At 34.6% G+C, this 13,361-nt stretch overlaps 1 protein-coding gene across 2 annotated transcripts in view; it reads left to right on the plus strand.

Moving 5' to 3' along the window:
- Window positions 1-745: 745 nt before the first annotated feature.
- Window positions 746-13,361, plus strand: part of Gabrg2 (gamma-aminobutyric acid type A receptor subunit gamma2) — an 87,935-nt gene continuing 75,319 nt past the window's right edge. The window contains exon 1 of one of the 2 annotated variants that reach the window (XM_078052074.1): window positions 746-1,280. In XM_078052074.1, the coding sequence (XP_077908200.1) occupies window positions 1,174-1,280 (107 nt within the window). In that variant the 5' untranslated portion in view covers window positions 746-1,173. The remainder of the gene's footprint in view (window positions 1,281-13,361) is intronic. The other variant, XM_078052077.1, reaches the window with a different exon arrangement.

Genomic DNA, 13,361 nt, shown 5'->3' on the forward strand with positions numbered 1-13,361 from the left:
TACACTAAAAGGAAACATGCTAATACCACTCACCCACCCCAGGAATGTTTAGAATTGCTACTAAAGGACAAAAAAATTTCAATTCTCATAAAAGAAACAGAATTCCCTCTGCAAAAAAGAAGACCCCTATTGTGTGGTCTGTGTTCTTTGCTCTAGCAGCTATCTGGATGAAATTGTCTTCTTCAGTTTTCAAGGAGTTCATGTCTTCACATTTTCATTGGAGTTGGATAACTGAAAGGGTTGAAATAGAATCCTGGGAGCATAGAATGTTCCCATGTCTTGTAATCCCATCTGCATTTTCTCCCTTCACTCAAATTAAATTCACCAAATCCATCTTCTTACAGGATGGCTTAGAGGAAAGCAGCCACTTTCCCCAGTGCTCCCCCACCCCCAACAATGTAATCCTGATTTCTAAGACTACCCAATTTTAAATTAAGGCTTCTTGGCAGATGTGACAAGACAAACCTTCTGTCATTAGTGATGTAGTTTATGGACTTACTACAACAGCTCTTTCTATGAAGGCCAATCCTTACATGTCTGTGTGCATGGAAGGGTTAAAAGGCAGTGGCAGGATGCCATTCATGTGTTAATTCCTGCTGCAGCAGCGTGCATCCTTTCCCCTTTGACCTCTGAGTTAATCTGCGTGATGATCACGCAGAGCTTCTAGTGATTTTTTTCCTTTCTTTTAAATACACACACAATCACACACACACACACACACACACACACACACACACACTGCCCTTACTAAAAGGAAAAAATAAATAAATAAAAAAAGAAAGAAAACAAAGCAAATAAATAAAACCTAAAACGATGAAACTGGGGGAGTTCGCGTGAGTGTGAGCAGCATGAATGTGCGTGCTTTTCTCTATTTGTCTCCCTGTGCATCTCTCCCTGTGCCCTCCCCCTACCTCAATTATATTATTCCCCCAGACTTGGAAGCCGCTGCCTGAGCTGACGCTTTGATGGTATCTGCAAGCGTTTGTGCTGATCTTATTTCTGCCCCCTGAATATTAATCCCGAAGCTGGTAGCAATACATCTCCCCAGTGACGGGACCTACTACAGGCAGGTGGGGGGAGCCACCATCAAACCATAAGCATAATAATAATACAAAGGGGAGGGATTCTTCTGCAACCAGAGGCAAGAGACACGAGAGAGGAAAAAAAAAAGCGATGAGTTCGCCAAATATATGGAGCGCAGGAAGCTCTGTCTACTGGACTCCTGTATTTTCACAGAAAATGACGGTGTGGATTCTGCTCCTGCTCTCGCTCTACCCAGGGTAAGATGTGCCTTTTTAGGCGTCGTTTTTTTCCCCCCCCAGAGGTGGGGGGAAGGGGTGGGGATGTGGAACTAGGAAGACCACCCAGATTTAAAACACTCTTCTAGGATTTGGGGCTTTATAATCTGGGGCAGAGTGAATATATGGGGCGGGAACAGGAGGGATGAAAGAGGAAGGTTACGTTGGTTTATTTATTCATGTATTGGATTTTATTTTGGTTTTGTTTGAGAGCGGTAAAGCTATCCCTTTAGACTTGGTATTGGGGGAATAGCCTTTCTCTATTACTGCAGTGCGATTTGTCGAGGTGGGCTTTTGCTGCACACGCCTGAGGATGAGGCCATGTTGAAGGCATTTGGGTGGGGGTCTGGGGGAGAAATCTGCAAATCGGGTCCTGGCGCACACAGGAGAGATGTTGTGAGGGAAGATGGGGGCGGGGGCAACTCTGTTTCCATACACCAAAGTATCCCTTGTTCCTGCACCTGGTTATTCAGTTAGCCAGGTTTTCTATCCAGCCCCATTGACCCTGCAGCCGACTTCCTGATGGGCAAACATGGTTCAGCACCAAGGACAGCGGTCCTGCTCTGGGCCGGATGGAAGGCGGCTTGTCAAACCTGATAGAGCATCTCTAAATCTGCACAGGACATCCCTATAGTCAGGTAGAAGGCCCATGGAGCCAAGGAGCAAAAATAAAGCCTGGAGACCCTGCACTGGTTATTGCTACTCCCTCCCTGTGGTGGACGGGAATGTAGTTGAATGAATGCTCAGGGGACTACATGTCTGCAAGAGTTGGCCTTGCTGCAGTGTTGGAAAACATGCTGAACCAAATGAATGTGAGGCCAAAATTCTGAAGTATGCATTAACGTTTTATAGCATTGCTGCACTGAGTAGAAAAGAGGAGGGGGGAGGGAGTCCTAAAAATCCTGAGCATGAGTGTGCTACAAAGTGTCTTGCATCTAAATTCTTGGAACTTTCCTGAAGCTGGAGCATTAGGGATAACCCTCCATGTAGTATAGTAAACCACTCATCTACCTACATAAATAGCCTCCACCATATCTCAAATTCCAACCAGGACCAAAGGCAGGTTAGATATCCACTATTTACATTAATTATACTCCTCTATTTTGCTATTTTTAAATAAAACTGTATAAGAATTACCCTAAATTGCTTTACTCCCTACCCCCTAAAAAGAAAAACAAATAGCCATAGAAGAAATCCAGACTACCCCAAGGTTCTCTTGGGAGTTAGCACTCTTAGATAGTAGTTGTAACCAAGCTGGAAGGAATGGGGGTTAAGCTTCATTTTACTTTTGCTAAGTGTATCTGGTCAACTGCTTTGGTCCCCTGTTCTCTAGGATGGGTGATGGAACATGCAAATGTCTGAAAAAGAAGAGTTTTAGGCAAAACAAGGAGAAAAGGGATAAGTTTGTAGATGCTGACAAAGACAGGTCTGTTCAACTCCTCCAGTATTTTTTGTATTTGATTCCTTTTCTATAAAATAGAATACACTTTCATTAAAAGTGTAAGATTAAGAAGTTTACTCAGAAAAGAAGAGGACCTTTTTGAAAATGGTTCTATGTGAAATACATTTTAGTGGAACCCTGGAACAATAATTTTTCTATTCAAAATTCACACACACGTTTTCCTGTTTAATGCTATATGTGGTTCTTCATCTTTCTTACAGAATTAGAGAGTTCATAGTTGCTTAACAATAGAAAGTATCTTTCCTATATTCCTAGAGTTGAAGAAACCTGTGGATTAAAGCCTAGACAAGACATAGGGGAATACATCTTTCTTTTATACTCACTTCAAATAAATAATTTTATAATTAGAAGGGTTTATATTCTTATATATTTAGTTTCTAACAGTTCTATTTTAACAAAAATTAATTTTATTGTTATTTATAATACTACAGTATTTAGGATGGCTCATTGTTGTAACAGTCCTACTTTTTTTCTAATATCATATGAAAATCAATACCTTATGACATACTTTATTTTTCAATTATAACAGAAGTAGCCCAAATGAGCTTTTAAAGGAGCTTCAAGTAATGAGAATTATGTATCATGAAAATATCTCCAATAGAAGGATTTTTAAAAAGCATTTTCTCAGTAGCAACCGAGAATGGAGTCAATGCAGCTTGATGCAGAGAGTGTGATCAGAGTTTCAGTTTGCTGCAGTCCCATAAACAAGCAATTTGAATGGCTGAGTAAGACTGGATGCAAACAGAAGCTTTGATGTATGAGGCTACCCTGAGAAAGAAATGAAAAAAAAGTAAAAATAATAACTTGGAAACTAGGAGCCTTTGAGTTTAAATACTAGTGGTAGAGTCATATAGAAAGTTGGAGGAAAATAAAACAAACATTTAATTGACATTTTAAATTTACAAATTTCTGGAAAAAAAACTTTCACTCCTTATGAAAAGACTACACTCATTCGATTGTGTCTACATAAATATAAAACAAATAAGAAAATAAAACATTAGAGTGAGCATATTGATAACCAATATCTTTTCTCAGAAATTAAGTAGTTCTTTTCAAAACTCAAAATCTTCTGAAATGTCATGTATCTTTCTTGCAGTGCTGTCACAGAACCACCTAAGACTTAACCAAACTAGAGATTGCTATGCTATACACTAATGATTTTGAATCATGTGCCTGAAGTAGAGTCCAGAAATATGCATTCAAAAAGTACCCTAGAACTCATTCAGAATAAGAGGCCTATACTTTTCTAACTTCCAAAAGTTTATTCATCACCTCATTTAATATTTATGAATACTTTGCTTTTTGATATTTATTATTGAGATGGGCATAGTGAATCAATTTTTTATCCAGACAGGGTTTACTCTAATATAAATCATTTAGTATACTATACAAACCAAAAGAAATTATGAATACTATAAAGAATTTCAATAAACCCACATAATATATATATAAAGACAGTGCCTAAAAACCCCAAAGATAAATACATGTATAAATATGTACCTAAGTATGTTCACAAATTCTATTTATTTATATCCACATACAAATGCAAATAAGTTTTACATGATTTTGTAATTCAAATTTTATATTTTTTTAAATCCAACTTGATTCTGTCTCAGAGTAAAAATATCATAAGAGAAAGAAAAATAATTAAAATACAACAAAAAATTATTTATGGTAAGTAGGAAAGACATTTATTTTTACTAGAATAAAATATCTCATAATATAGTTAGGGTGACAAAGAATTGTTTTCAAAGATAGATTGAACAGAAATGAATTTTATTTAATTTTTGATAAGTTGAATTAAATATTTAAAAATATTTTATCTTCCTAAATGTTGCTGAGTAAAAATGCTTCAGGTGACATTTTTGAGAGCTCCTGAAGTTTACTCTTTATCCCATGATTTAATTTCACAGAGACTTTAACTTATAAATTATGACCATTCACATAGAGAAAATATTGTGAATTTTCAAACAAACAAATTCTATTTACTTACATAAGAACTCTCTAGGGATAATCTTGTAATTCCCTTACTTTCAAATGTTTCACCTGGTTTTAGATAGAGAAAATCACATTTCCACAGCATATTTAATTGCTTTAGTGGTAGACATAGCATTATAAATAGTCTACAGTGAGGCTGGGATTGTGGCTCAGTGGTAAAGTGCTCACTTAGCACATGCAAGGCCCTGGGTTCAATCCTCAGCACCAGATAAAAATAAATAAATAAATAAAGGTATTTTGTCCAAGTGCAACTAAAAATAATATTTTAAAAATATTATTATTACACTAAAATTAGCACCTGAATAATAATAAAAAAGAAGAAGAAAGAAATATTGATGACTCAGAGTTTCCTAGAATTTAGTTGCCAGTCACTAAACAAAATGAGGACAGGAGTCTGGAGTTTAAAAATTATCTTTTAATTTAAATAATTAGCTTCATAAATCTCTCTCAGATATATTAGATTCATTTTTAAATAGTCAATCTCCTCAAAAGAACTATCACAGAATATTTAATTTAAAACAGAATTTAAAATTTGTTTCATGCCAAGGATTTTCACTCAAATGGGAAGGAAGTTAAGATTGATGTTAGTGACAATATCACTGTTGTAAATATTGTGTTACTAGGGTCATGACTACCTCTCTGCTGCAATTCCCAGCCTTTCCAAGATAGACTATTCAGAATTTAAGTCAGTGTAAATATCTTATGACCTTGCCATGTGACTACACTTGTAAGAAAAGATTATTAAGAAATGTAAACTGATAAAAGAAACAGAGAAGGTAATTATTAAAAGATCCAAAGTATAACCAGTTACCATTATATATAATGCATATATATACATATTTGTACTTTTATCATTATATACATGTACCATGTTTACTCATCATTTTGCATGCTATATTTACCAGCAGACAAACTCATCTTCTAATTATGTTTCCCTCTAGCCGTCATTTCTTCTGTCTGTAGTCTTGGTTTCTTAGTCTATCAAACATGATTGACAATAATTACTTTAGAGTCATGGTGAAGAGTCAATGTGCATGTGTGTGTGTGTGTGTGTGTGTGTGTGTGTGTGTGGGTGTGTGTACACATATTTTAATATAAATATATAGTTATACATATACATATATATATATATATACATACACACACAACACATACATGATACAAGGAGGTTTGAAAGTATGAATATTTTCTGGATTTGAAAATGCCATTTAGCTCTTTTAACCTAGTAGTAGAATGGTGTTATTGTGCTGTGCATATGTGGTTCTGAAGACTGAACCTGGACTTTGCTCATGTGAATAAGGCACTGCACCCCTGACCTTCATCCCTATCAGGATGTACTCTCTTTGAATCTACCAGAATAAAGTGTCCCATCTGGAATATCCATACAGATTGAAATCTTGAATCTTAGAGCACTTGCATTGTGAACACACCATAGTGATCTAACTTCTAGACTGCCTTAATTGCAACTTTTAATCAATCTCCTGTAATCAATTTGGCAAAAATAATTTGTAGAACTGCAAGTCTGTCATTCCAGTGAAGGCTAATTGTATTGCATCAACTTTAATATTTATAATTCTGGGTTTATTTTCAGATGACCAGAGTCTAGGACAGATACAGTAGATGCCATTGGCCCATTGACTAAATTAAAGAGTTCAATTTAATCTATTCTGACACTGGTTTGAGAAAAATCAATCTCTATCAATTACACCATTACTAAATTGTATCTTATTATATTGTTGAAAAGCTCTATATAGAAATATTTAAGAGGAGCTTGCTATTTGTTGTTTTGATGAGTTTAGGAACATATTAAATGACAATATTTAGTTGCTAAACCAGAATTACATTTTGAAAATTTATTTCCCCAAATGCTGTGTATATGTAAGTAAAGCATAATTTAATTTGCAATTCATTCATTATGCAGAAGCTTAATTACTGCATGACATCTCACCTATAAAGAGATCTTGCCATCCAGTGAGCAAATTTGCAGGATAACATGTTCAATGATATTCTTCAGTTTCCTTTCCATGTTAGTCAGCATTTCATAACTGTGACCAAAATACCTGATAAAAATAAGTTAGAATAGGTAGATTTTATGTTGAGATTATGGTTTGGGATTCAGTCTGTGGTCAGCCTGCTCCATTGCTCTGGGCCTGAGGTGAGGCAGAACATCATGGTGGATGGATATGACAGAGGAAAACTCAGCTCACAGCAGCAGGAAAGTGGCGGGAGGGTCAAACAAGTACCAGGGACAAAATATAATCCCTATGGATATGTCCCTATGGCCTTCTTCCTCCAGCCATGTATCATCTGCCTACAGTTACCACCTAGTAAATCCACTAAAATTATTAATCTATAAATTAATTAATGAATCAATTAGGTCACAGCTCTTATGATCTAATAGGTTCACCTATGATCATTTCTACATTACCTAGCATGAGCCTTTTAGGGGACACCTCTCATCCAAACCATAATACTTAACAAACTTTTTAGAAAAATGCAAGACAAAATTGAGTAAACTATACTGAATATTAAAATATGAACAATATCACCACTTCAGTGTCTGGATATGTATATTTGTAATACATAGATGTTAAAGGATGATGTACTTTTATCATCTTAGTACAAGCAACTGCTTAATTATCTTCTCTGTGATAACAATATTAACACACTTAAGTTTTAAAGTCTAGAGGAATTAGAAATTATCATTTCTAGAAGTTGAATGGAACTTTAGTTTTTTTCAAGAATGTCTATATCCCCATTCTGTTTTTTCTCAATAGACTTCTGTTAGATAAAAATATATTTTCTGATCATGAGAATTGTCAAAAGTGACATACAACGAAGTTAAAGAACTTGTTCAAGACTCTGACTCTCAGCTTCGGGGAAGGATTAGGATACCTCCTGTTGCAGTCCTAGTGCACACGCCACATTGCACAAGTACAGCCACTCTGTTTCTAAGTGTAACTTAGATTATTTTGAGAAGTAAAAGGACTCTCCAGTTTCTCTTACTGGGAAGGTTAATTCTTTTTATTTGTTCCATATACTACAGGATAAATATCCTTGAAAAGGAATAAAAAGCTCTTTTTAAGTTACACATTAGTGGCATAGGGTAAAAATAAAATATTTAACTCCAAATCATATTAATCCCTATAGTATTATAAGTACACAAAATATGGTAATAATACTATATTATTATAAAATCATTGTATAACTCCGCATAGATAAAGTACCATGTAAATAAGTAGCACTTATTTATACTCTCTACCAATTCATAAAGAAAGCCATATGAATACCAAGTAACATAGCACTGAAGAAAACAAGGGATATTTTTAAAGCAATGATTCTTTGTAATAATTGAAACCCTGCCATGATCTCAAGTCAGTTGTAGAACCAAAGTCTATATAGTAAGACAAATATACTGTGAGTTCTTTAATTTATTTAGGCATATTTAGGTAAAATGTCTCAAACAAACTGAATGTACTATATCCAAATTCATTATATATTTTTGGTCGAAAAAATAAATGATTGTCACAAAAGTGTTCTTTTTTACTGGTTATCATTCCTTTTATAAACTACTTTTGAATATACATAACTGGAAAAAACATGGATATATAAAATTATAAATAAATGTCAAATTTCTCATTTTATTAAAGGAATAGAATTTAAGCCAATTCTTCTCTGGAGACTGTGTGTGTAATTCGGGGTCAGCAGAATCCATGGTATGTACCATCATAGAGTTTACATTCTCACACAGGGGATGATAAGTAATTACCAAGACAGTGTGCAAATAATTATTAAGCTTTAACTCAGGCAAATGCTATACAGGAAAGTGACATGTCTTCTTGACAGAATATAGATTTTGATTGTAATGAATGCACGGAACAGAGAATCTGAGCTTCCCAAACTAGCAGAAATTCATACAAAATCAATTAACTTGATAGTTGGAATATTCTGATATTTTTTCATGTCAGATTTGTTGCTGTCCTTTGCAGACATTCGCATTTGAAAAGGAATTTTTTTGAGAAGTATAGATTTCTTAAATGTTCTGAAGACTTGTTTTCTTTAGAATTAAAAAAAATATCTATGCATTAAACAAATCTATATTAAGGACAATTTTTAAAAGCACCACTGATGTATGACACTATCCTTACAAAGACTTAATTTACTAATTATTAACTGATTACTGCATTTTGACTCCAGCAACTTCTCACACAATAGTCAACAGATATATACATAAAAAAGAGATCTTCAAGCTATTTCCATGGAAATGGAACTAACTTCTTACTTTCATCTTCCAGTGATACAACTTCTCTGAGTCTGTGGTAATTCCATGTGAATAATCAAATACTGAAATGAAGAAACCATGACCACTTTAAATGCACATATCATTTGTGAGCTGAATTTATCTTCATAAATATTAAGGCATGTTTACTTGGATACACTAGAACTAAGAAATGCATGAATTTCTTTGGAATTTTTGAGTATTAAGTGAAAAATATACTATGTTCCAATAAAAATACATAAGGAAGGAGATGTTAGTGTCTTGATATTTTCCAATATTGATATATTATAACATTTCAGTAAGATAGTAGATGCTACATTAAAAAGATTGAGTGCATCTGTATTCCTCTTAAATGACTCCAAAAATTGAAAAAACAAAAACAAAACTCCTTTTAACTGTAGCTACATTCAGATACATTTATCCTTTTTTAATAGATGCTTTCCACCCCCCCCCCATTTTTTAGTAAAGAAAATTCAAAAGGATAATTTTAGAGTCTGTAACAATATTTAGAGGTTTCCAGGTAAAAATTATCATTTGACTGAGTCATCTCCTTTTAAGTTCCTCTTTGCTGATAGAACTCTATATTTGTTTTTTTTTAATTGTGCTATGTTTAGTAAAAACCTCTTGAACTTTTTCAGATGTGTATATTTAGAATTAATTTTGTCTCAGTTTCAAAATAATGTAAGATATTATTTAAATTCTTACTTTATAAACCTCATACACCAATATTTTTGAACAAATTATTGCAAATTCTTAAAAATTGAGTACTTTTAGTCTATACCCAGATAATATGTACAATTTAAATTAACTTGGGTGACTTCCTTAACCCTACGACCAAGATTTATTTTATACATAGAAGATATTTGATGTTGGTGTACTGAAATGTGCGATATTCTCTTCTAAAAATATGAATGGTAGGGTTGGTGGCACATGGCTGTAATCCTAACAATTCAGGAGGGTGAGGCATGAGCATTGCAAGTTTTGAGGCCAGCCTCGGCAACTTGGTGAGGCCCTTGGCAACTTAACAAAACTCTCAAAATAAAAAAGGACTGAGGGTAAAGCTGAGTGGTGTAGCACCTCTGGGTTCAATCCCTAGTATAAATAAATAAATAAATAAATAAACAAACAAACAAATAAATAAATAATTACCACCACCAAAAAAAAAAAAAAAAAACTGACAATAATAGAATTGCAGCCATGTGTAGGTATTAGTATTAATCCAGAGATATTTAATGCTATGCTTTCTGTTTTGAGATGATATTTAATTGGCCTGGATTTTCCCATACTTGATGTGTTCTGCAGCCAGGACTTGGAAGGTTTAAAAGTTATGTTTTCCTTCAAACCTCACCTGTTGAGTCTCCCCCTCACTTGTGGACAATGTGTCGGGTACACTCCAAAGCTTCTTGATTAACTTTAAGGTTGAGAATCCATCAGTTCGTTTTCTGATATTAAAGTCTCATTAAATGAATCCTTGAATGTCTCGCTCAGTTTAAATCATCCTTCTTGCTGTCTTCATGTTTCTGTAACCTCAGGCTTTTCCTTCCCATTTTTCTGCTGCCTTTGGCTTTTTAGGATCAGGGTGGGAGGAGGGAGGAGAGTGAACAAAGCAGAAAGATTTTTATTATCTCCTAACAGATGCAGAAAGACTGAATCATCTTTCACTGGTGGGTGAGGGAGAGTTTCACAGGCTCTATGGAGACAATCCCTTCCTCTGTCCCCCTGGAGTCCCTCAGCATCACAGAATTGAGCGGACTGAGTGATGCTTCATGAAGACTGACAGTATGAGATATTCCCTCAACTCCATTCCAGAGATAAATTCGTCCTGAGTCTCTGCTAGTATTGTTTGTCAAATGGGCAATCTTTTCAAAATGGTCCTGCATGACTATCTTTGTAGCATCCTCTTAGTTCATAGGAAAAAGGCAAAAGTGAAGCTCTTTCTGTCTCAGATTCATAATTGGGGAAGTTCAAAGCCAACAACTAATGTTTCTGTTTCTTCAGGAGAGAAACAGGCTACAGCAGTCTGTTCATGTTATAGAAAATGTACGCCAAATTTACCAAAGAATCCTCTATCAACCTCCTGTTCAGAGAGCATTAGGGAACAGGTATTTGAGTTTTTCTGTAGAGTTAAGAATTTCCCTATTAGTTTTCATTGTCTCAATTCTTTTTCTCTTGTCCTGAGCTGGTGGTGTATCCAGCACCACCTTGGGAAGAGGGCATATGAAATTGCACAGTTCATTCTACTCTTACGTTAATAACCTTCTACTAGAACTCCTCTTTCATTGAATCACTGAACTTCCATTACCTGGCTGAAAAGCAGCAAAGGAAAGGGAAACTAGAGCTGATTTGTGGTCTGGTAGCAAGCTCTGCCTCTTCTTAACAGTGTATTACCTTTATGTCAAATGACAGTGAGAGTGTACTTGTCACCTGTTTTTCTCAGGTCTGAGATGTCACATATGATAACAGGGAAAGTCTTATTTAATATTGTGCTTCATAGGAAAAGCATTTCTTCAAAATATCCACTTTCTTCAAATCTTTGCTTAGGCATCACCTTCTCTATAAGACCTACCCTAATCTTTCAAAGCCCTATTATGAACAGCCCTTTAGCCTATACCCCAATTCCTCTTAGTGTCTTTGGTATTATATTTTTCCTAAGTACTTAACTGAAACCATCAGTAAGTAATTAGCAAATTTTTATTTTATTGTCTGCTGGTTTAGTATTTTAACTTTCTATCTTAGCTTTAAACCAAGATCCATGTGAGAAGAGATGCTATTTTGTTGCACTAATATAATTCAGGCTTTTAGAGGGTATTTAGCTCCTCATAGATGATCAACAGCTACTGGTTTAATTAAATTAAAAAAATTACACCTTGTATTCTCTAAAATTTGTCCTGTTTTAAAAAGGGAGGAAAAAAATATTTTCATCTTATCTGCTTTATCTCCTTCAAAGCAAATATATATGGCTGTCAACTAAAACAGAACAAGCAAACAGGGCCTCAGGTGCAGAGTGGAGGCTAAGAGCACAAGCTGTGGAAATCACCTGCCCAGGACCCCCTCTTCCAGCCTTTCCATTTATACAGTGACTTCCAGTCAACTTAATTGCACTTGCTCAGTCTCTTCATATAAAACAGGAGGATTATAATTCTTCCCAAATTTACCTTGAGTTGTAACTGGCATGATACACTCCGAGGATCACATATATAGAAACATTCCTCGTGCAGTACTAGTATTGTGCCGATTGTGGTTATTGCTGTTTCTACAATAATGTCCTTATATAATTCCCAGGGAAAGTCTTACAGGCACAAATAACCCTTCTACTCCTGTTAAACTCTAAAATGAGGGAACATACTTCAACATGTACAGTGCATATTAATATATAGAATAATGTCATACATTATAACTGATAACAAGAATATTAAAGAATTTGATTTTCTTTAGTATATACATTGATTGAAAGTGAGGATTTTTAGGCTATACAAACATTTGAAAAGTTTGACAAATATTACAAAGGTCTTTCCTATAAAACAATTTATATTCTTTTACTATTATGTGAGCAATTTTTGAATTTTTCAGTCCTTCAGCTTAACCTGTATGAAAAAGTGAATTGTGTCAATGTCTCTAAGTTTCTAAAATGTCTGCATTATTCATTTTAAGCATATCATTTATGTGAACTCAGTGATACTAGTAATATTTCTAAAAATATGGATTAATGCCTCACAGGGGCAAGAGCCAATTGCATGAGACTCCTTCCTTAACACAACTTCCCTAACTACATGTAAAGAAAATTTTTTCCCAAAATAGTATGCAACAACTGACATTGAGTTGCTAAGCAAAATTACTCAATTCATGATTCAGAGCAAACTTGGGTTGCTAATCTTGATGGACAAGTCTATTTTGATCAGCATGAAATGAAAGCCATGGTTGTTGAATCTGCCAGAGAGGAATGAGGAAGGAGAACATCCAAGCTGCTATTTTGTTATTCAAGGTCATGACTAACTCTCCATTTTACTTTGTGCCTCTTAGATTTAAAAATTAAAGAAAAATCATCCATCACCTAGGTTACTGCCTCAGCACCCAAAATACCTTTCTGATACCAGTTTTGCTAATTTCTGATACCGATTTTGCTAACTTCCAACTCATTCCCAACATAGCAGAGAGAATTTCTCTCCCCAACTACTCCTTAAAATAAAGACATACTTCAGATTCAACAAACTGTTTATAATTTTAATGAATAGCTAGATGGGTTTCCCCCTATTTTCTTTTTTTACTTAACACAGATTAGTTTTTCTTCTTTGTGAACCTCATATTGATGAAATGAATAATTTAG

This window comes from Ictidomys tridecemlineatus, chromosome 1 (genome assembly GCF_052094955.1).
Source record: "Ictidomys tridecemlineatus isolate mIctTri1 chromosome 1, mIctTri1.hap1, whole genome shotgun sequence".
NCBI lineage: Eukaryota > Metazoa > Chordata > Mammalia > Rodentia > Sciuridae > Ictidomys > Ictidomys tridecemlineatus.